Here is a 23,779-nt window from a genome sequence, read left to right as displayed (position 1 = left end):
GACAAAAATATTTTTTCACAGGAAAGGAAATTTTTATTTTTTTTTTTAATTATATATTTTTTTATTTAATTTTTGTTTAAATAATAAATCATTTATTTGCTAATTTTTTCACTAATATATAACATTTTTTTAATAAAAAAAATTAATTCTATTTTTTTATTGCTGTTTAATTTTCCATTCCGATTTTTTTTTCATAACTATTTAATTCAAACATTGTCCTCTTCATTTTTTTCCTTTGTTAAAAATTCTTTTTTTTTATTATTTACATTTTTTTTATCTAATATTTATTTTCATGTAAAAATTATTTATTCACAATTCTATATTATTTTATATCATATTTATTTATAATTATTTTTTAGTAATAATAATAATAAAGGAAGGAAGAATTTATCACACTACGCTCATTTACTTTATTTAATTTTTTATTCATAATATTTACTTATCAGTTTGAATTAAAATTTTTAAAAAAATTAAAAAAAAATTAATTAAGTTAATTTTAATTTTCTTAATTTTATTTTTTTAAATTAAAAAAAATTAAATTAATTATTTGAAATAAATAAATTTATTTATTTTTTTTTTAATTTTTTAAATTAAATTTATTTGTTAAAAAAAAAATTTTAAAAATTTAATTTTAAATTTTAATTTTTTTTTAAATTATTAATTAAAATAAATTTATTTTTTTTTTTAAATTTTTTTTTAAATTAAATTTATTTGTTAAAAAAAAATAAATTAATTAATTTTAAATTTTATTTTTTTTTTTAATTAAAAAAATTAAATTAATTATTTTAATTAAATTAATTATTTTTTTTAAATTTTTTTAAAAAATCATTCAAATTAATATTTATTTATTTTTCTATACATTTTTTTTAAATATTATTTTATTTTATGTTTTATCTTACAAATTATCTAACAATTATTTTTATATTTTTTTTTATACAAAAATTTATTCTAAATTTATTAATTTATTTTTTTTAGTAGTAAAACCGATACGAGACAAAGAATACAATGATTGTGTTCAACAATAGGCTGATTCTTAGATTAGTCGTTGTAAAAATTAAATCAGATTTGCTACTTAATGCACTGGCATGACACATTAAATCCTCCGGGAAGATGTCTAAAAAGGATAGTTTTCTACCTGTTAGGACGTCTGTACACGTGCTATCACGCGATTGCTGAAAAAAAAAAAATGTCACACTTTAGAAATAAATATTTATTTTCGAAAAAACCATTTTGACATTTTCTGGCAATATTGCACGAATTTACAGTACAAATTAGCGGTTAAAGCAAAAAACGTACGAAAAAGTTTCTTATCTCATTACGAATTTTACTCGCAAATTCGTGCCAAACAAAACGAATACAAGAAAGTTAACAATAATAAAACGCTTCATCGAATTTAGAATTTCTGATTTGCTTTTCAATATTTTTATTTTTCGTTTTCTTCGATATCGATAGCAAAAAAAAAAGAACTATTTGCATAAGTTTTGGCGAGAACACACAGCTGCTTCGTTTTTTTTTTTCTCGAAGAAATGAATAAATAATGTGCTGTACGTCTTATTATTATTCCGTGTGCAAAGCAGAAAAAAATTTACTGAATAGAGCTTTATCTGGATTCAGCAGAATTTAAAGCGATTTGTTAGTATTTTGCCATTTGTTGCACTTTTGCCATTGTTGCGGTTGCATCGTTGCACAGAAAATTGTCAAAAGCATATTTCTTTCTCTTTTAATTGAATATGCACGAAATTAAATTTCAATTAAAATACTCACCAGTAACATATGCTTCAGTTCTTCCTTATTGAGTAAATTAACTTGTGCGGTTTCCCGCAACCATCGTCGTAGCCAATGTCCCAACCACACAAGTCCGCATTCGCACTGCATCGGATTTCCCGCGATATTCATGCCGCCAAAAACACTTCTCGTACCGACCGCATCCCAACTACTGGCGTTCGGGTAGAAACTGTCAGGCGACAGTGCTGCCAATTTATTGTTTGACAGATCGATGCTTAAGCGCGGAATGTATTTGAGCGGGAAAAATATTCCAATTGGCAGATCATTGACGATCGTTTGTGTCAAACGGATCTTAAGATCTTGATTTCGTGCCAGCCCCGTAAACGCTCTTGGATGAATATTAACGAGTTTTGTGCCCGTGATCTCGAGTAACGTAAGTTTCGTTAAAGCAGTAAGTTTTGAGAAAAATTCTTCTCGTATCCGATCGTCGTAGATGTGAACATAAAGCTCCCGTAAACCGCGCAATTTTGAAATTAGTTCACTGAAATTCGCTTGCGAACTGATCCTGATCTTTTTGAGGTTATGTAACTTGAAAAACAACTCCGAGTTGATTATCTTGACATTTTCAATGTTCAGCTCCTCTATTCGTCGAATCTGAGCGAAATCATGTAAAGATTGTTTTCTTATGGGATTTCTCGAGATATCCAACTTCCGCAAACACGTGGGCAAAAATCTCGTTACATTTCCCAAATTGATCACCCGATTCTCACGAATGTAAAATTCTCGCAAGTTTCGCATGTCGTAAAGTCCTTCGACTTCTTGCAAATAATTTTTACTCAAATCCAGTACAGTCAAATACTTCAAAGGTAGTTGAGGCATCCGATAAAGCCCAACGCCACGCATCTTGAGAATTCTCAAACGAGGCGTATTCAAAAAGAATTCTTTGAAGTTAGGCGGCACTAAAACATTGTAGCTCAAATCCAGCGACGTTAAATTGTTCAAGGAACCGAATGTGTTGTCAGATAGCAACTTGATTTGATTACTTGCCAAGTTCAAGTCGAGTATAAATTGCGTGTTTTGAAACATAGTTGAGTCCAAAGATTCAATCTGGTTGTTTTGTATCAGCAAAGCTCGAAGAGTGAAACCGATTTCGGACAATGAACTTACAGGAAAGAGAGCAATGTTGTTAAAGGACAAATCCAATCGTTCAATTCTGGTATTGTAAAAAGCATCACGTGGTATGGTTCGTAACTTATTGTTCGAAAGATTGAGAACTCGAAGTTTGCCAAGATTCGAAAACTGTTCAACTTGCAACATCTCGATGCGATTCATAGACAAATCAAGTTCTTGTAAGTTTGATAAGCCAAGAAAACTTCTTCTGCGAAGAGCGTAAATTGAGTTGTTTGCCAAGTTCAGGATTTCCAACATGTTTAAATCGCCAAAAGCGTGATTCGATAGCTGAGTTATGTTGTTGTTGTTCAAGTAAAGAACTCTCAATGAGTATCCGATGTTTTTGAATGACTGAGTATCCCAAATGAGGTTATTGCTCGCATCTAAACTGTAAATGTAGAAGTAGGATGTCAAGTCGCCATCAATGGTTCGAATGTAATTGTTCGAGATGTTCAACCGCATTGGCGTCGTCGCATTCGTAATATGCATAAAAGCTTTAAAACTGAATTTGGTCAACTGGTTGTACATTAAATCGATGCTCAAGATGTTTGGCAAGAATTGAAACGCCATATCACTGATGTTGCTGATCCTGTTGTAACTCAAGTCAATATACGTCAAGAATTGCAAGTTGTAAAAACTGTACTTTTCGATATTTTGTATCCGATTCGATGCTAAGTTTACAATTTGTAGCAAATCCAAATCATCGAAGGTATTTGACAGAACAACTTCAATCTGATTAAAGCTCAAGTCAATTTCCAGCAGATTTTTGTGAACATCAGATAAGAAAACGTTTCTCGGTAGAAAAGTGATCTTGTTGAAGGCGAGACTCACGTACGTTAGTTGTGTCAAAGAGTGCAACGAATGTCCCGGAATCATCTTCAAGTTGTTGTTATCCAAACCAAGCCACATCAACTCCGTCAAGTAACTGATTGGTTCGAGCGGGAAGTCATCACGATAGATCCCGAACGATAACTCCAAGATCTTCAAGGTTCGCGAGACATTTTCAAAAACCATCGGTTGAACATAGTGAATGTCATTGAAGCTCAAACTGATTTCCTTGATGGTATCCAAACCATTGAACGTATTGTAGTTCAGATGAGTGATCTTATTGTTTCTCAAGAGAAGCGTTTGAAGGTTACTGCCCCATCCGATGAAAATATCCTCAGATATATCTCGGATCTGGTTGTAACCCATATTCAAATAGGACAGTTCCGTGCAGTTCATGAGAGCTTCATAGGGGATCTGAGTAAAATTATTACTCGACAAAGATAGAACTCGTAATCCCGGCGGCATGTATTCCAGATAAGCGATCTCGTTTGAGGTTAGGTATAAATATTTCAACTTTTGAAGATGATTTATCGCTGCAGGAACATACATAAGTTGATTTCTCTCCAAATCGAGATACTCCAAGGTATTTTCGAGTGTCGCAAATGCTTGTTCATCCAAATCCGTGATATAATTGAAAGCTAAGACCATGTGAATGATCCCCATGTCACGAAACGCGTTGGCGGGCACGTGTTTTATAAAGTTCTTGTCTAAACTGAGAGCTTTAACACGCATCGTGCCATTGAACAAATTCTCGGGCACCTCTTCTATCAAATTCTGACTCAAATCGAGCTTTTCAAGCGAATAAGCAGGTCTCTTTTGTTGCGACGACGACGTAGGTATCGCCGATTTTCCACTCAATTGGACACTATATTCAATATTATACAGTTTTGCTATTAAATTATCTCTTAAATTAAGGATTTTCAGGTCGCGCAAATGCTCTACCAGCGACATGGGAAACGTCGTGAGGATGTTGCGCGACAAGTCAATTGTCACGAGGGACTTTGGCATAAGATTGTAGCTGACGTGTGCGATGCGATTATTACTCAAATCCAGCCACACGAGTTTCCGTAGCTTGGAGAATGAGCGAATGCCGCTTGCGTCAACGAGTGACGTGGTTGGCGTCGAACTCACGAGCGACGTACTGCTATTGCTGCTACTACTACTACTGCTGCTGCCAGCAATGTGCAGTTGCGTGATTTCACTAATTGTATTCGACGAAAGATGTAGGCTACGTAATGAATCAGCTAGATTTCCCCAATTACCGTCGAGGTGTTGGATTTGATTTCTGCAAAAGAAAAAAAAGGAGGGAAAATGAGGTGTAAGTTGGCGTTGTTGGTAAATTAATGATGCGTCAAATGAGTTTTTATGGGGGATCATTAACGGAAAATGAGGTAAGTTTGTGTGTGTAGCGTACTTTTTTGTGAGAAAAATTATTATTTTTATTGAAAGTTTATAGAAGTTGGTTATTCGCGATGTCAATGCATTTAAATAAAAATTTGCCTTTAAATGAGCTTATTTTGAAAAATTTTAAAGGCAAGGAATTTTATGAAACTATTTAAGGTAATTTTATTGGATTTTAAAAAATAGAGAGAATTATCCTGAAAAATATGAAAATTTTCCCAATGCACAATTTGAAATTTTTTCAATGCAAAAAAATATGAAAATTTTCCCAATGCACAATTTGAAATTTTTTTCAATGCAAAAAAATATGAAAATTTTCCCAATGCACAATTTGAAATTTTTTTCAATGCAAAAAAATATGAAAATTTTCCCAATGCACAATTTGAAATTTTTTTCAATGCAAAAAAAAATAATAAAAAAAATTAAAAAATGCACAATTTGAAATTTTTTTCAATGCAAAAAAATATGAAAATTTTCCCAATGCACAATTTGAATTTTTTTCAATGCAAAAAAAATATGAAAACTATTTGAAATTTATTTCAATGCAAAAAAATATGAAAATTTGCCCAATGCACAATTTGAAATTTTTTTCAATGCAAAAAAATATGAAAATTATCCCAATGCACAATTTGAAATTTTTTTCAATGCAAAAAAATATGAAAATTTTCCCAATGCACAATTTGAAATTTTTTTCAATGCAAAAAAAAAATAATAAAAAAAAATTAAAAAATGCACAATTTGAAATTTTTTTCAATGCAAAAAAATATGAAAATTTTCCCAATGCACAATTTGAAATTTTTTTCAATGCAAAAAAATATGAAAATTTTCCCAATGCACAATTTGAAATTTTTTTCAATGCAAAAAATATGAAAATTTGCACAATGCACAATTTGAAATTTTTTTCAATGCAAAAAAATATGAAAATTTTCCCAATGCACAATTTGAATTTTTTTTCAATGCAAAAAAATATGAAAATTTTCCCAATGCACAATTTGAAATTTTTTTTCAATGCATATCTTTTCATGCATTAAATTTCGAAAAAATTAGTTTTTCCTCAATATTCTTGAAAGGTAAAATTTTTCTTAAAAATCTTATGAGATAGAGCCTGGAAGTTATTTTTTTCTGAAAGAGCATAAAAATTGCAAGAAAGTATCATTTATTCTTTTAATTTTGATCTATCGTGAAAAATTTTAATCAACAGAATACTTGAACCCCATTTTATACAATTTAAAACCCTGAGATGTTTTTTAAATGAATTTCTTATGAAACTAAAAATTTAGTTGAAACAATTTCTCAAGAAACTAATTTTACATTTGTCGATAATTCTAATATCCTTTTCTCATCAACAACTAAGTTATTCTCTTACAAGTAAAATCCATCCATTAACCCTAAAACTACCTCCCACAACACCGATAACTGATAAAGTCTGTTCTCTCCATTTAAATTACTTGAAAATGCAAAAGCAAGCTCCTTTTCCCTGCTTCATTAAAACTTTAACATTGAAACATCAATATTGCATCACCATATGCACATGCAACAATCTACCAATTTAAATCCCAATAGGAGTCGTTTAAAGTTTCGTATTTAACCTACATTTATTTAGCATTGTTATTGTTATTTGAACGTCGGAACACAATGCATGCCACAGATTGCCATTTGCTCAACTTTCTCTCATATGTATGCAAAAAACTTTTTTTTCCCGCCACATACGAGATAATGATGCACGTCGTCGTAACAAAACACATATTGATGTCAATTCGTTACTTGCGAGTAACTTCAAAGACACGCACACGAGGGAAAAGTTCTTATGGGTGACATTTTTGATAAGATATTCAAATATCGTTTGTTAAACGAACCAAAATGTTATACGTTCAAATTAAATTAGATTCTCTTCTCTCCTTTTGTTTGGTTTTTCGACGAGTAACAAAAAAAAAGTTTTTCCGGATCGTAAAATGTAACCGACAAAAAAATCATAATACAAGTTAAACTTTTGTCGTGCCTGCAAAATTTGTAAATAATTTTGTTGTGGTTGTCAACGTCATAAACTTTTTTGAGCGTTGCCCGAAATTTAATAAAATTCATTATTTTTTTTTTGTCAGAGAACGACAGATAAGTTTTATTATTATTTTAATTACTATTACGAGAGAATGGAAAACATGACAGAACATGTTAGTGGTGTCAAATTAACCATCATTATCTGAGTACCTATCTGAGGATGAGTCTATTATCATAATAAAATAAGGTTTTCGAGGAAATTCGTTACATTTTTGAATGCTTTTTTGTATTTTTTTTAGGTTATGAGTGTAACCTTAATTCATTTAATTAACTTGCATGGAAAAAAGATTTCGTGACAGAAAATTTATGGGTTAAAAGGAAAAAGAGGTTTGAAGGTTAATAATTTTAGATCAAAATATTTTTTAAAAATGTTCAATAATTACAATTTAATTATTTCTTAATTTTTTAATTTAAAAAAAAAACAATTGTATTTAAAAAAAATTTGAAAATTTTGCTGTTTAAAAATTTTTCCTAAAAATTTATTTTATTAAATTATTTAAAATTTTATTTTTTTTTCTATATTTTTTTTAATAAAAAATAAAAATAAATAATTCTTTCTAAAATATTTAAATAAAATCCAAATTAAGATGAAAAAGTGAAAAAAAAATTTTGGTAAAAAAATGTTAATAAAAATGAAAATTTTGACAAAAACAATAAACATTTTTTAAAAATAATTTTTAAGAAAAAAAAAACAATTTATGAAAAAGCTAAATTTTTAGAAAATTCTTTTAAAGTTTAGAACAATAAAAAAAATTGAATAAAATATAAATAAACTAAATAAATAAAATAAATTAAAAAAAAATTTTTTCGTTAATTTCTTAGTTTTTTTAAATATTTTTAATAACAAATTATTTAAAAAAAAAAATTGAATAAAAAATTTCATTTAATAGATAAAAAATAAATTAAAATCTCAAAAAATTATATCAAATTTAAAAATAGGTGAATATAAAAAAAAATTTAATAAAATCAATAAAGGGAAAAAAATTTTAATAAAATTTTTAAATAGCAAATTATTTTATAAATAATAAATAAAAAAAAAAAAAATATTTTAAAAAAAAATTTGAATAAAATTTAAATTAAAAAATTGGCGAAAAAAATTATTAAATAAATAAAAAAAGTAAAAAAATAAAAATAATTTTTAAGAAAAATTATTACTTTTTGAGAAAATCTTTGAAAAAATTATTTAAAAAATATCTCATGAGACAAGACACGAAATCATTTTCCCATGTTTAAATTTTGATAAATATTTCCCACACATTTTTCCCTACCGTACTCAAAGATACTTTTTCTCATCTCATTACGTATGTAGGTTCGTCTGTGCAGCATTCACCAAGCCAAGAAACCACAAGCATGTTTTTAAGGGGTAACAACTTTTGAAGCAGCTACCGCACAAAACATTCATCGGTAACGACAAGCAGGTGAGTACACTTTTATCTCTGGTGACAATCAATGAAAGGAGGATGTTGTCTAAATATCTTTACCACCTTTTACCGAAGGCGTTGTGTGAAATTAGAGAAAACTTGTAATTTGTTGGAATTATTTGGATCTCTTTCTACGTGTTTGTAACTGTAATAGACTAACTTTTCTCCTTATCTGCTCCTCTGTTCTTGTGAGTTTTGTGTGTCAAAGTACACAAAAATAATTTCTTGTACTTTTTTCCCGTCTTTCTTCTATTTTTGTTGATATGGTAAAACTTGTTAAACTCTGACAAGTTGCGAGTGTTTCTCAAGATATTTCAGTTACTTTGTAATCAAATACTTTAAAAGCTTTAATGAATTGAATAATTAAAAAAGCTCCAAGATCGATGCTTTTTTAAACGTCTTTTGTTCCTAAATCTTTCAGCGACATGTTCAGAAGTAATTTTCTCCGACAAAAAAGGAAAAGAAAACTTTTTAATTAAATTCTGTATCATTGCATCATGTCGATCGTGTCATCGAGAACACTGCAGCCCGCCGCCGCATCGTAATGATTTTCGCTAAATACTTGATTAAATTTCACGTTTCCACACACAAACTTTTCTCATTAAAATTAAACCGAACTCAATCAGCGGGAAGGTGTGGAGAAAATGGGAGAAAAAAAATCGAACATATCAATAAAAGAACACTTACCTTTGTGCAATTAATCTACTCAGTGTATGAACATTCCTTAATGATTCTAATGGTAATGATTGAAATAAATTTCCAGAAATATCTAACAACATCAGTGAGTGTGTCATAAAGCTGCAAATAAACCAAAACGAAGAGTTAAGTTAGTTAAAATTTATGGGCGATAAGGTAATTAAAAGTAAAAAAGATTGAGATACATGGCATGGAAGGCGAGATAAAAGCACGACGACGACGACATCGACACATTAATGTGTGTCAGTGTCTCTTTTAGTGTGACAGAAACACACAAAGAGAGAGAGAGATAAATTACACACGATAAAAGCACTTTCGATAATAATAATGTGGCATGTGAGCGTGTAAAAAGGGTTTAATCAGAGATATATTGTTGTTTCACGACAGATGGATGGTCACACATTAGCTGATGGAGAGCGACTGGTTGTTTTCAGAACTTTAACTTTGGTAAGAAAATTTATAGCACTTTGATTTTCGATCAAAAAATTAGTTTGACTTAAGCCAAAATTATTTTATTTAATTAAAATTAAAATAAAAATCCAAAAATGTGATTTTTTCAAAATAAGTTTGAGCCAAAAATTTAAAACATATTTGACTTTTTTTTTAACTTTTACTTAAACTTAAGCTTTAACCAAAAGTCAAATAAGTCAAAATATTGTTTTGATTTAAACTTGAGAAAATTATCTTTAAGTATATTTTTGATAAATTTTGGATCAATATGATTTTCGAATCCATTTGAATCCGAAAATATCCTTTATTTGATGAAAATTTGAAGAGGAGTACCAAAATGTGAAATATTCATTTTTGACATCTCTAATGAATCCCAATGCACATTTGACTTTATAAAGATCTCTGAAGCGAAATTGGCGGGAAAAGATCTTATAAAAATTATTTTTAATCGATTATTAAAATTTATAGTATAAAATTTTTTTATAAAATAAGTTCATAAAATTATTGATTTTAACCCAATTAGAATTTTATCAATAATTCTTCAACTTTTAAATTTTTCATATATTCATAAAATTTTTAATATCTTAATAGTATAACTTAACATACATCCCCTTTTCAATTCACTTCTTCTCCCCAATCCTTAACTTTCAATCTCATAATCTCTAATCTCCGATCTGATCCCGCATCATAAGTGTGCGAATAAAATAATAAAGAACACGAGGCAAAAAAAAACTGTCTCATTTAACCGCATCGCTTGCCTCTCTCCGCTTACACACACACGTGCCTGTCAAGTATATGTGTCTTATTAAATGAAGCCTTAAAGGCTTTCCATTTTAACGTTTTATTGTCATCATCATCGTTTGCGTTGTTCTCTTCTGTGCATTTGAGTTTGTCACTGTCAACATGAACAACAATGAGACACACCGATGGCATTAGGCACAAACATGTGTTTCAGCGAGACTGAAGGGAAAAACAGAAAGAAAGATCATGGAACGAATAGAAAAAGATTAAGATATAATTTTCTCTTCGTGTACACCTTCGTTGGATTCTTAGACGACGAAGATAGACAAATGCGAAACAGACACAAAAAAGCCATAAAAAGATTCTTCATTCTAGATAAGATGTCATGTATGTATACCTTTCAAATGCAGTCTTTGAGAGATATCATCAGTATCATCATCACCAATGTCTTCGTCATAGACTTAGAGAGAAGAGAGACTTAGATTGTAACCGGAAAGACAAACACTTGGTTATCTATTTCTATTGGACTGTTAATACTGTGGATGGAAAATGGGTGAGTTTTGATTTCAGATTTTTTCTTCAGAAGTCTCTTAAGAAGTCTCATTGCAGTTATAAACAAAATTTTATAAACTTTCAAAGGAACTTAAGGAAGGCCAGATTTAACTTTAATAGAAAGAAGAACATCTCTGTGAGTAGACTCCTCTTGGCGTTTACTTAAGAATCTTATGTTATGAAGTATAATAATAACGATTATACTTCATACCATAAGCTTCTAAAATAAACTTCAAGAGGATGTAGCGATTCGTTGAAGGCTTCTTGAGACCTAATCAAATCATTGAAAACAACTCGAAGAAGGTTATTGAGTTCTTTAACAGTCTCGACGACGAATGAAAAAAGAATAAGGGGCATCCAGAGACCCTATTGGGAGCACAAAAGATCCATTCGACATCGAAATTCAAGAGATAGAGCAGCAGCAACAGATTCTCAACCCAAGGAGGGAAAAACTCAAGATCGGGTCTTGGCTTATAATCTTTCATACTGAAGTAGAGGTTCTCAAAATTCAATCATATTTTTCAAAAAATCCTAAAGAGTTTCTAAGTATCATAACTAATTAAACTAACCTCTGGGATCTGAAAGATCTTGCGAATCGACGAACCAGATGGCGACAATTCGTGAATCGCCTTTGCTCAACATGAGGACAGTTTTGAATCTTCGGACAAGAGACAAGGCGTAAAGTAAAGTAAAGTAATTAAGCTAACATTTCCTCATCTCCTTCTCCAATCGATCGATGAGCTCTTGAAATCTTTATCCTTTGTCGTTAAATCTTTATCAATAGAAAACTTTTACTCCCTTAAAGGTTAAGCTCCCTCTTTTCATTCCATAGGGTAGATTCTTGTAGATATGAATACAACCAGACCACAAAAGTGTCGTCATTTGATATCACAAACCATATTTACCAAGGCTTTTATTAATTTCCTTTTATTGAAGTCATAAAATTTCCATGAGATTTTAATCGCCAAGGAAATTTCCATCCATTTCCCCATCCATGTGTTTGTTAATTAATTTATCCAGATGTCCCACAGGATGTCGTCATGAGGTTCTATCTTACCCGTAATTGAAATAGTCTTGAATCGCAAAACTCCCGATATCAGATTATTATTTGTTCTTCCCCAACACGTTTATCTTTTTCCCACTGTTTACCTTCTTTTGTTTTTCTTTTTCTTCTTTGTGTCTCTATTTATCGATACGTTACCGAAGGCATCGCTTTATCCGCTTTTCCATATTGCTGCAGCTTTTGTGTGTCGAACACTTCAGAATGTATTCTTTATTTGCACAACTTTTCACACTTGACACATGTCTTTTGTAAAAACATTCGATTTTTGCTGTGAGTGTCGTCTCGACTTGTCTGTCGCTCTCTCTCGTGCTTCGTGTTCGACATTGTGTATTTATTTGTTTAAGAGATCTTTGTAAGTTTTTTAACAAGCAGGATATATCGCACTCAATGTCAGGGAAAAAAGCATGGTTTAGTGATTATTTGTTTGCAATTTTCGTTCGACAACATCGAATCTGGGAAAACATGAAAAATTCTCGGAAACAAACTTGTTATGTCGACGTTCACAAAAGAGACTTTGATCAATTGATACTTAACATGAGATTTTGTGTCAATCACGTTGGAGTTTTGCGCGCGCTTTGATGGCGCGTGTTCATGATATGTTTCAAAAGTGATTTTTTTTGCCGATGCGAGTGACGTAAAGTGTTTTACTTTGTTTCGAGAGCATTTAGCGAAGCAAAAAAATTCTCGGTAATTTTTGCGTAATGGAATTCTCGTTAAATTTACAACTCATTTGGGTTAGAAATTCCTGAAATCGATCAAAAGTTATCCTCAAAGTGACAATTCGACAAATTATTAATTCAAAAGCCAAATTGATTTTTTTTATTCCCACAGTCGCAAAATGTTCAAAAGTTAACATTCAATAAAATATGAGAAAAAAAGTCAAAAGCATCCTTCCTATCCCTTTCCTTTGCTCCATTTTCCTTTCTTCAAATCTATCGGGGAAGACACTACTAACTTACTCCGAGAGTTGCAAAAACATGAAAAAGGCCAAGAAATTCTTTTTAAACAAAAATCCTTTTTTTTTTGAAGCAAAACTTTTACTATGCTCTCCAATTTAATCTTTTTACACTTCAGTGTTTTCGTTTTTCCTCCGAAAAAAATGTAATTTTTTCGCTTCTGCCACTTTTATTGTATTTTTCTGCCATAAAATGAGGAAGAAAGAAGTTAAAGTTACACATAAACAATGAAAAAAGCAAAAAAAAATATAAAGAACAAGAGGCAGAAGTATCTTGAGAGACATAAGATTTGGCATAAAAAATAGTTTAAACTTTTGAGTTTTTCTATTATTTTGCCTTTTTTTTCTTCAACAAAATTTATTCAATAAAAGCCCAATAGACAACAAAATGTATTGTTAAAAGTTTTGCTCAATTTTTTCACGAAAAAAATAAAGGCATGAAAAATCCGATGATTCAATTTTTGCTTCTGAGACAAATTTAAACTTTTCCAATAATGAAGATTTCTTGAGACTTGAGAAGAATTCTTCATCCTTGAACGCAGGAAGTTGCAGACGAAAAAAAAACAAAGAATTTTGCTTGTTTTTCTTTCATCTTTTGTTATTAGAAAATTCCTGCAAGTGCACAGGAAAAAATAATCGGAAATTGGAATTTAAAGCATCAAGTCAAGGCTCCATGTTGATGATGATGATGAGTGTAGAAGTTAACATTATCTTGGTTGTTATGTTATTTTTTTTTTGTGTTGATCCAGATTCAGGAGAAAAATGAATATCCGATGAAATTCAATTTATTTTCCAAAAAAATGAGAAAAATAAAGAACGAGTACTAAAGACTTGAAGATTATTTTATTTCCTCTTTCAACATCCTCCGAAATTTATAACATTGCTCTGGTTGGAAAAGGAGTGAATTTGCTGTTTATGGGCTTAAAAAAATAATTTAAAATTTTAAAGACAAATAAAATTTAAATTTAATTAATTTTGATTAAAATTAAATTAAAATTAAATTAAATTATTTTTTTCAATATATAAAAATTTAATTAAAATTTTATTAAAATTATTAAATAATTCAATTTAATTTTAAAAAATTTAATAAAATTAATTTAATTTATTTTTAATTTTATTTTAAAATTAAATAATGAATTGTTAATTTTAAATTTATTTAATTTAAATTAAAATTAAATTTAATTTTAAATTAATTTAATTAAATTTATTTTTTAAATTTAAATTTAAATTAAATTTAATTTAATTTTAAATTAATTTTAATTAAATTTAAATAATTTATTTTTTAAATTAATTTTAATTAAATTAAATTTAATTTTTTAAATTAATTTTTATTCAATTTAATTTAATTAAATTTTAATTTAATTTTAATTTATTTTTTTTTTTTATTTTTTTCAAAAGAAATTTATTTATGAGTAAGAATTAATCCCATTTTAATTTCACAGGGCAGTTAAACAGGAAAAAAGTTAAAAGTAGATTGAAAAACATCCTAAACACAACATCATTACCACACCATTACTCTTTCTAATGTCTGTCAAGTCTGTTACATGACTCGAGTCTTTTGATTACCTTCTTCCGTTCACTTCAACGGGAAAATTTTTCCAACAACGATGAAGTAAAGTAGGGAGAAAAACAACAAAAAAGTAAACAATCTAATGACAACATGTGAAAATAAAATTAATGTAAAATGTGTGTGTGTGTGCTCTTATATTTATAATAATAATTTATCTCGTACATTCTTTCTCCTGGCTTTTGTGTCTCATGTGTTGCTGCTAAAAGTGCAAAGATAAGCAAGGAAAATGGGTGAATTGTTTATTTTTGTAGATTTACATGATGATGAATTTGGCTTAAGTATCACATATACATCACTTTACACTCATTTGTCATAACAAAAATATAAATCACAACAATTTTTGTGTCTGTTTCTCATAAATTGTGTCTTTTTATCTTCCTTATAGGAGAAAACATTTTTTCATAACATTTTTTTTTCACTTGCCGAGAACGAGAAAAGTCACAGGTGAAAATCAGAAAACAAGAAAAAAAAAGATTAAGAATAGAATCACTCACATTACACTCTGACTCGGGGAGAAATTCATTAAAGGCTGCTTAGCAGAAGCAAAAATGTTTCACAGCTGCCGTTAACTGGCTTTTGTGTCTCATTCCTTGCCTATGTGCTCGAGTGTGTGTGATTGTTCGGAAAAGTGAAAATTATAAATGTTTTCTGTTGCAGAAGCAGTTGTGAAAATTATTTATGGTGCAAAAAATTAAATAAATTGCTTTTGTACGAATTAAACTCGGAAAAATGAATATTAAAGTGAACAAAAATGTATTTTATTCGTGTTAGTTTTGCAGGGATTTATATGCAAAACGAGGACAAAAGGAAAAATTTGTTTAAAGTTTTATTAAAATTTTTCTTTAATATCATTTAAATTTTTTAAAAATTATTTTTTTGCAATTCACTTATTTAATAAAAATATTTTTTAATTAAAAATAAATATAAATTGACTAAAATTTTAAATATTTAAATTATTTCAATTAATAAATATTTTTTTTATTATAAAATAAAAATTAATTAAAATAAATAAATTATGCTAATTATAAATATTTTTAAGTAAAAATAAAATTTAAAAGAATAAATGAAAAATTTAATTACTTTAATTTTTACATAATTTAATTTTTTAAAATTAATATTGATATTTATTCAAAAAAAAAAATCTAATTAAAAATAAATTTATATTAATTAAAATAAAAAATTATATAAAAAAAATATATAAAAAAAATTATTCTAAATAATAAGTTTAAAAAATTAATTATTTTAATTATTATTATTTAATTATTTTTTTATAATCTTATAAAAAAAATTATTAATTGAAAAAAATTACATATTCAAAAATTTTAATTAATTAATTATTTATTTTTTATAAAAAAAATATTATTTCATTTTTAATATTTTTATTTTAAAATATTTAATTTTATTATTTGTTAAATTTTTATAATATTTTTATTTTATTTTATTCGAAAAAAATAAATATTTAGCAATATTTGTCAAAACTTTAAAAAAATTGAAAAATTATATTTTTAATAATTTTCTTTAAAAAACATGTCATTCAAATGTTTACTATGTAAAATGATAGTTCTATAATTACTTTGAAAAACATTCATATTCTAAGTCAACTTACAAATTCTAATTTTCCTGTTGAAAAAAAAAGTCATTTCAACTCCACAAACAAACAACAAAAAAAAACTAAGATCAAAAGTAAACAAACATAATTTGAAAAGTCGTTACCATTTCAAACTCGAATAACTAATTTAAAAGTGAATTTAACACACAAATAATTTAGCTTTTCCTCCTATTATTTTTTGCTCGTTCATCCGCCTGTCTATCTATTGAATGTGAAATGTATATGACATTCGTACATCAACAACAAAACAAAACTTTTCTTTTCATTCCATTCAATTTGTATGTATGGAAAATGATGCAACTTTGTGTTTCTACAGACATTTCGTATAATTTGTGGTATTGTATAGTGCAAATGGTAATTATTATGATAATTATTATAATAACATAGAGAACGAGACTGAGAGAGAGACTTTTTCAAATATAGAACGACTGAATTTTACAATGTTTTTAGTGAACTCGAACGAAATAAAGTTTGTATTTTGAGATTATACAACAACAACAATGATAATAATAATAATATAATAATGAGAGTTAAAATATATAATTTTCCGGTTTTTGTTTAATAACATTTCCCTCGAGAAAATAAAAAAAGTTTTCTTTTTTTGAGCTTCATAATTTTGTTAAATCCTTTATGAAACTTAAAAGCAGATTTGAACCAGATTTAAAGTGAGAACAAAGAAATCTTTTAATTTAATTTTGATCAATTTTTGTAACAAATAAAGTTATAACTTCATTAAAATAAAATCTAAAGAATTTAAGGTAATAAAAAAAAATAAAAGTTTTTCTAATTTTTGACATTTTTTCTTTTAGGTATCTTCAAGATGACAACTTGAATAAAGGAAATTTTTGTCGACCCGAAAAAAAAGGGACAAGAATTATAAATATAAGAGGATAAAGAGTCTCATGCTTTTCTTTATTTTTCTTTGTAGGTATAAGGAAAAGTATGACAAGTGCATAAGAAGATACGGGATCGTACGACTTGGAAGCAGACACCCTAAATATAAATGGGAAAAGGCATAAATTATATAATAACATTGTGGATTGTTTTGCTAGTCACTTGTGATGGAAATTGCCTTTGGGTAAGTTTTGAGATTTTGAACGTTTTCATGTCCTTTAAAAGTTTTTTTTATAGTTTAAGGAATTAAAATTTCAAATCCAAGTAAGTATATTAATTTAATTTTTCTTAAAATAAATAAATTAATTTTTTTTTTAAATTTTAGGATCTGAGGTCTTTCATTTCTTTAAATGAAAAATCAAATCGTAAATTATCGAAAACAGTCTATTTTTTACTTAAAATCTTCTGCGGATGCCTTTCAATGAACGCTAACTTCTTTATTCTGAAGAACAACAAAAAGGCTCTTGTTCACATAATAAAATAAAAAAGAACGAATAAAATCTCATAATAGAAAAGGTCTGGTCAGCAAAATCATCTAAACGGTACTTTAAGGAAACCAGTGACTTGAGTTGCTGTTGTTCAGTTTCCGTCGTTATTACTTCACTTCAAGCGATTTTTGTCTCATTTTTATTCATTTCTATTGTTTCAAAGTAACATTTCGGTCAATTTCTTAACAACAGTGTCCTAAACCATTCCCAAAATTATATGATTTTATGGAAATAAGTGGGTAACTTTTTCATTTTATGAAGTAAGGAACATTTGTTGTTTCATTTTATTTTATTATTTATTTATTTAAAGCAAAACGACTGCCCAAAAAAAAACATACAATTTATGAAATGACTTCCTTGGGAAATCGTTAAAAATATACAAAAATGTATTTCAAAGAGAATTCATTAGTTGACTGCTGTTCGGTTTTTCGTTTGTGCAGATTTCAAACTGTGTCATCATCACACATGTCATCGCGATGACTAAAAACGTTTTTTTTTTGTATAAAAATAGAAACGATAACGAACATGCACTCACAGCGTTCAACGAAAAAAAAAATAAAGAGGAAAATGCAATCTGTCTCATGCCATATTTGTGCCTCCTCACTCATACTTCATTCATTTATAATCCGAGTCGCGAGATGGTTTCGCTCTGGCACAGAGAAACAACACACGAACTGCGATATATTGCATAATAATAAATTCAAAAGTGGAAAATTTTTCTGTTGCTGTTGTATAAATAATCCATCATTTTTTTTTCGCTTTGCTTTACTTTCACGAAGAATGTTGCATGATTTTCTTTCTTTTCTTTCTGTGTGTGTGAATTTGTGTTAGTAGAACATAAAATTACAAAAAGTGGCTTGGTTTGGAAAGATGAAGGAGGAAAAATTTCTTCTCTCTGCTGGGATTCATTTTCAAAGTCTAAGAGAAATTTTTTTATTTATTATTATTAGGTTTGTCATCAGCAGAGGTTTTACATATGTCACGTATTCAGAGTGACGTGTGTGTGGATAAGGAATCGTTTTTGCGACATGTAATATATTTTTCTTGTCAAACGTAAGCGGCGCAAGTCATTAAAAGCGAAGAAAGATTTGCCGAACAAGGTTGTTTGTTTTTTTTTTGTAGTTTGTTCAATTGATGATTATGAAAAATTTGCGCGATTTGTCAAAGAGCCTAATGAAGTGAGAATATTTTTTTACTGTTTCAAGTTCATTGAAAGTAAATGTTAAATATTAGAAACGATTTTTATTTTTCAAAAATTAAAAAAAAAATTTAATTTTCAAATTTTTTATTTTAACAATTAATAGATGTTTAAATTTAAAAAAAATGTTTCATGATTTTTTTTATTTTTATTTATTTTTTTTTGTTTTATTTTTTTTATAAAAATTAATTTTCATTATTCAATATTTAAAAAAATTTTTTTAATTTTAAAAAAATTAAATTAAAAAAAAATTAATTAAATTTAAAAATTAATATTTAAAAAATTTTTATTGATTTTATTTAAAAAAATTTATCTTTTAAATTTAAAAAAATTTTATTAAAAATTAAATTTTAAAAATTTTTTAAATAAAAAAAATTTTTTAAATAAAAAAATTAATTTAAAAAATTAAAAAAAAAAATTAAAAATTAAATTGAAATTAAAAATTTAATAAATTAAAATTTAATTTTATAAAAATATTTTTCAACTTTTGATTAAATATTTTAATTTTAATATAATTTTTTTTTTTAATTGATTAATAATTTTTACATTTTTTTATTTATTAATTAATTTCTATCGAGTAAAAAAAATTAAAAATTTTAATGGAAAAAATTTCTTCAAGCTGTAATATTAAATTTTTCAATTATTCTTAATTTTTTTCTTTTATATTAAATTAATTTTAATTTAATTTATTATTTTTATTTTAAATATTATTTAATACAAATTTTTTAAAATTATTTTAACCTTAATATTTCTATTTAAAATATGAAAGAAAAATCATCTCATTTAAATTCAATTAATTTTTCCTGCCAGACAGAAAAACATCAGTAATAAAAAAATTAATAAATAAATCAAATTTGTCAGAAAAAAATCTAATTTTTTCAATTAACCTGGCTAGACGATTTTATAAAACAAAAAAAAAATATTTAATTAACCCCACAATTGGAATATATTTGACTTTTTAATTCAAACCCTTTTTTGCAGGCATAAATAGCAAATATTTTACAAAGCAAACAAGAAAATTCTGATTAAAAACACACAACAAAAAATACCCAAAAATAAATAAATAAAATGAAAACTCCAATCAAATATTCAGTCAAACATTTTAACAGACACGAATGAAAATGTTAATTGAATTGTGCTGTCAGTCCTCATTTGTGATATTATTGTGAAAAGAGAGCTCAATAGCAACAATAACAACAACAACAATTCCCGACGTCGAGCCTTAACGAGTGTCTGTACTCAAAAATACATGAAAATCTACCGCGCGCGTTATAAAACTCGTTAAATATTAATAACAACAGTGCTAATAACAATGAAGAAAAATGTTGAGCTGCTGCAATATGGAGGGAGGTGTAAATATGCCAGACATCAAAAATATTATTGTTGGTTCTTTTCCTTCGCACACATAAAATATAAACTAAAGTTAATGATGATGATAATAATAGAAATAATAATAATGATAATGGTACTTGAAAAAATATTTATGTTTTGCAATGTATTTCCTCCTTGTTTTGTGGCGTGCGCCATGACGAGCGAGAGAGAGGTTAAGCACACCAATAAAAGTTGGTTGGAAAATGTGGGGTTAAAAGTTAAATTTAATATTATCACCTTTATCGTTATTTATTCACAAGGTTACTCGGGAAAATTGGAGCAATTTGCGATTTTTCTTTTGCAATTGAATGTTTTAGGTTGCTTGGCAAATTATTAGGAAAAATCAATATTTGCCCCTTTTTGCATGAAACGGAGAAAAACAAACTGTAAATCACACAAAAATCTTCCGTTTGCTTCCTTTTAATCCACTTCGCCCTGTTTAAATATGAATTATTTTCGTAAACTTGTAGTTTATGTACTTTTCAGCCATAGGTGAATCCTGTGATTACATTTTTCCTTTTTTTTCTACGTTCTCAGTAAATTCACTTTTCATTTTTGTTGCATTAAAAAGAGTTAATTTTAGCATCAAAAGGTGTCAAGTGAATTTATTTTGAAGTTACAAAAATTTTTAATTTTTGCTTTTAAAAAATATTCAAAAAAATTTATATAATTAAAAAAAAAAAATTTGGAAAAATAAAAATTTTTAACTTTTCGGAAATCGAAAAAAAAATTCGAATACTTCAAAAAATAATTAAAATTAAAAATTTGAAAAAAAAAATATTTTTTAGAATATTTTCGAAAACGAATATTCAATATTTTTATTCAAAAAATTTTCAAAAATTTTCGAAAAATTTAAAAATTTGAAATTTTCAAAAATCATGAAAATAAGAAAATCATAAAAATCACTTTTCGAAAATACTTTTTTTTTAACATTTTATAAGAAATTTTACGAAAATCATAAAATTTTTATTTTTTTTTTTTTAAACATTGAAGTAATTTTAAAAATTTTGAACATCGAAAAAAAATATTTTTTTTTACTTTTCGAAAATACTTTAAAAATAAATTTTATAAGAAATTTTTTCGAAAATCATTAAATTTAAAATTTTTTCGAAATTAAAAAAAAACAAATTTTAAAATTTTGAACATTGGAAAAAATAGATTTTTTCACTTTTAGAAAAATTTTATATTGAATTTGATACTTTTAATTTTCAAATATCTTTGATTTGGAATTTTGATTTGAATTAATAAATTGAAAAAAATTGAATCAATGTTAAAAATTTTTTCAAATTTTCGAAAATACTTCGAATAGTTTTCGAAAATAAAAAAAAATGATTAAAATTCAAATTTCATATATTTTAAATCCATAGGAAACCTGAAACAATTGAAGTGTAAAACATTAATAATAACGCTGACTCTCGACATGAACTCTGCTATGCACGTGTGGTTGCAATAGCATCAGCAGCCGCCTCAGGTAGCAAACTAGCAAAAAAAAAATGTAGTCAGAACTTATGCAATGTTCTATTTTCGCTGTTGAAGCAAAAACTCCGTGTGTAATCGCACACAACAAACACATGTGTATGTCGACGAGGGAAAATTATTTTTTTTTTAAAGTACGGAAATTGTGGCGGATTGTATGTGGAATTTTACATTAGAAAAGCAGCAGCAGCGTCGATGATGTAGTTGTTGGCGCGCCATGGCTGAAAATGCGAGAGGGAGAGAAGTCGGAGCAAGCAAACAGGAAACACATAATAATTCATGAACTCAGCTCGAGTTACTGTTACAGCCAAGCAAAGTCTATGCATTTGCAATTTTTATACGAAATTTTTTTTTTCGTTGCATCGTTATCGTGAAAAAACGTGCAGTTTTTATGGATTGTTCTGGATCATCAGTGGCAAACAACGAATGTTTGTAAATCTCTTGTATGACGTAAAAAATGCACGAACTAACCGCAAGTTTTGTTAACATTTTGTTCAAGTAGGGCAAAAAGTGTCAGTAACAAGGTCGACGAAGGAACTCTTCATCAGAAAAAAAACTAATTATCATCTTCTCATAAATTGCGCACGGCACGGAGAAAACCAATTCATAAGGTGTTTGAATGGCACTTCACCAACTTTACGCTAAGAGCACTTGATTGATGCCGTTATTCAAAACTTTTCGCAAAATTTTCGAGTGTAGCATAATTGATCGTGATTTATCGAGTGCAGTTATCTCTTCGGTTGTTGGACATGTTTCGTCGATAAATGCAGAGAGCAAAATTACTTACTTGAAACACTTGTCGCCGAACTCGTTGAGGCGATTGTCAACAAGTTTCAAGGATTCCAAACGGAGTCCTTGAAAGGTATCGTCGTCCACGGTTTGGATGAATGTGCGTGACACGTCGATGTGTCGGACTGTTCCTTGAAGGAATTCTGAAAGAAAAAACGGAAAGAGGTGTCATGAGTAATGGAAGTAAATCAGAGGGAAGCTCTTTTCAAGTCAAGGAAGTAAATCGATACTTATCTGGAATAAGAATCAATGTTACTTACTCACTGAGAGGTATGTATAAAAAAAATAAATGAACATTAGGTCTAAGAATGAAATTAGAAGCAATTTACTTGTTCTGTTCATATTTCGATTACTTTTTAGCAGAAACATGTTCTAATTATTATCAACGAAATGGATCTCGGAGTGGATCGAGTTTCGTTGATACATGGTTTTAAAGCATTTTGAAAAGTTTAAACAAAAAATTATACTTTGTCTGGTAAGTTGTCTGTCTGTCTTTAATTACATGATAGTAAGTATAATTTCAAATCTAATAAGATATTAAGTTTTTTTTTCAGATTTGACGAATTTTTTTTTAAGAAGATTCGATAAGATCATATCAAAATTTTACGAGCATCAAAAGTTATCATAACTGGATTCAACACTTTTTTAAACGTTTAAAAATCCAACTAATATTCATAATTGACCTATAATCGGCTAAGTACGAAGGAAAATTATTTTACCAACATTCAGTTCAGAGTCATCAACATACCATCAGCATACAGATGGCAAAATGGTCGGTTTTTTAAATAGAAATAAGAAAAAATTCCCAGAAGAAACAAGACTGATATTATATAAATGCATGGTCGGAGCCCACATTGACTACTGCAGCTCAATATTGTAGCTGAATGGAAAAGAAGTGATTAGAGGAATACAGAAAATACAAAACTGAGCATTAAGAATCTTGACGCACGGAAATATAGAAAGCAGTGTTTGTCAAATGTTACAGGAAACTAATTTGTTTTTGTGTCTTTCAACGTATATTGTTTAATGTTTTGATACTTATTTTTAAGCCAACAAAAAATCAATTACTGAATTACCTGGCTGTGAATATTGAAAAAGTGGGCGACATACAGCCATATAATTTAAGAAATAATTCATTTGAGACCAAGAAAAGAAATTTCGTTCAATGGAACTCGAAGAATTTAAAAGAAACGCTCTGCCCAAATCATCGCAAGATGGACCTGATATCAACAACAGCTCATGGATATTTAAAAAGTTGAAATCATTTAAACCATCTATAAAAAATTACTATTGGAAGTGCTGAACCATAAATACCTAAATTTCATTG

General features: G+C 27.7%; 1 protein-coding gene across 1 annotated transcript in view; it reads right to left on the bottom strand.

Moving 5' to 3' along the window:
• Positions 1-971: 971 nt before the first annotated feature.
• The window catches only part of LOC134828443 (chaoptin), a 58,144-nt gene continuing 35,336 nt past the window's right edge, over positions 972-23,779 (bottom strand). The window contains 4 exon segments of the mRNA XM_063841421.1: positions 972-1,172; positions 1,765-5,008; positions 9,288-9,398; positions 22,451-22,595. Coding sequence (XP_063697491.1) covers positions 972-1,172; positions 1,765-5,008; positions 9,288-9,398; positions 22,451-22,595 — 3,701 coding nt within the window.

This window comes from Culicoides brevitarsis, chromosome 2 (genome assembly GCF_036172545.1).
Source record: "Culicoides brevitarsis isolate CSIRO-B50_1 chromosome 2, AGI_CSIRO_Cbre_v1, whole genome shotgun sequence".
Taxonomy (NCBI): domain Eukaryota; kingdom Metazoa; phylum Arthropoda; class Insecta; order Diptera; family Ceratopogonidae; genus Culicoides; species Culicoides brevitarsis.
This window is presented reverse-complemented; position numbering and strand designations above follow the sequence as displayed.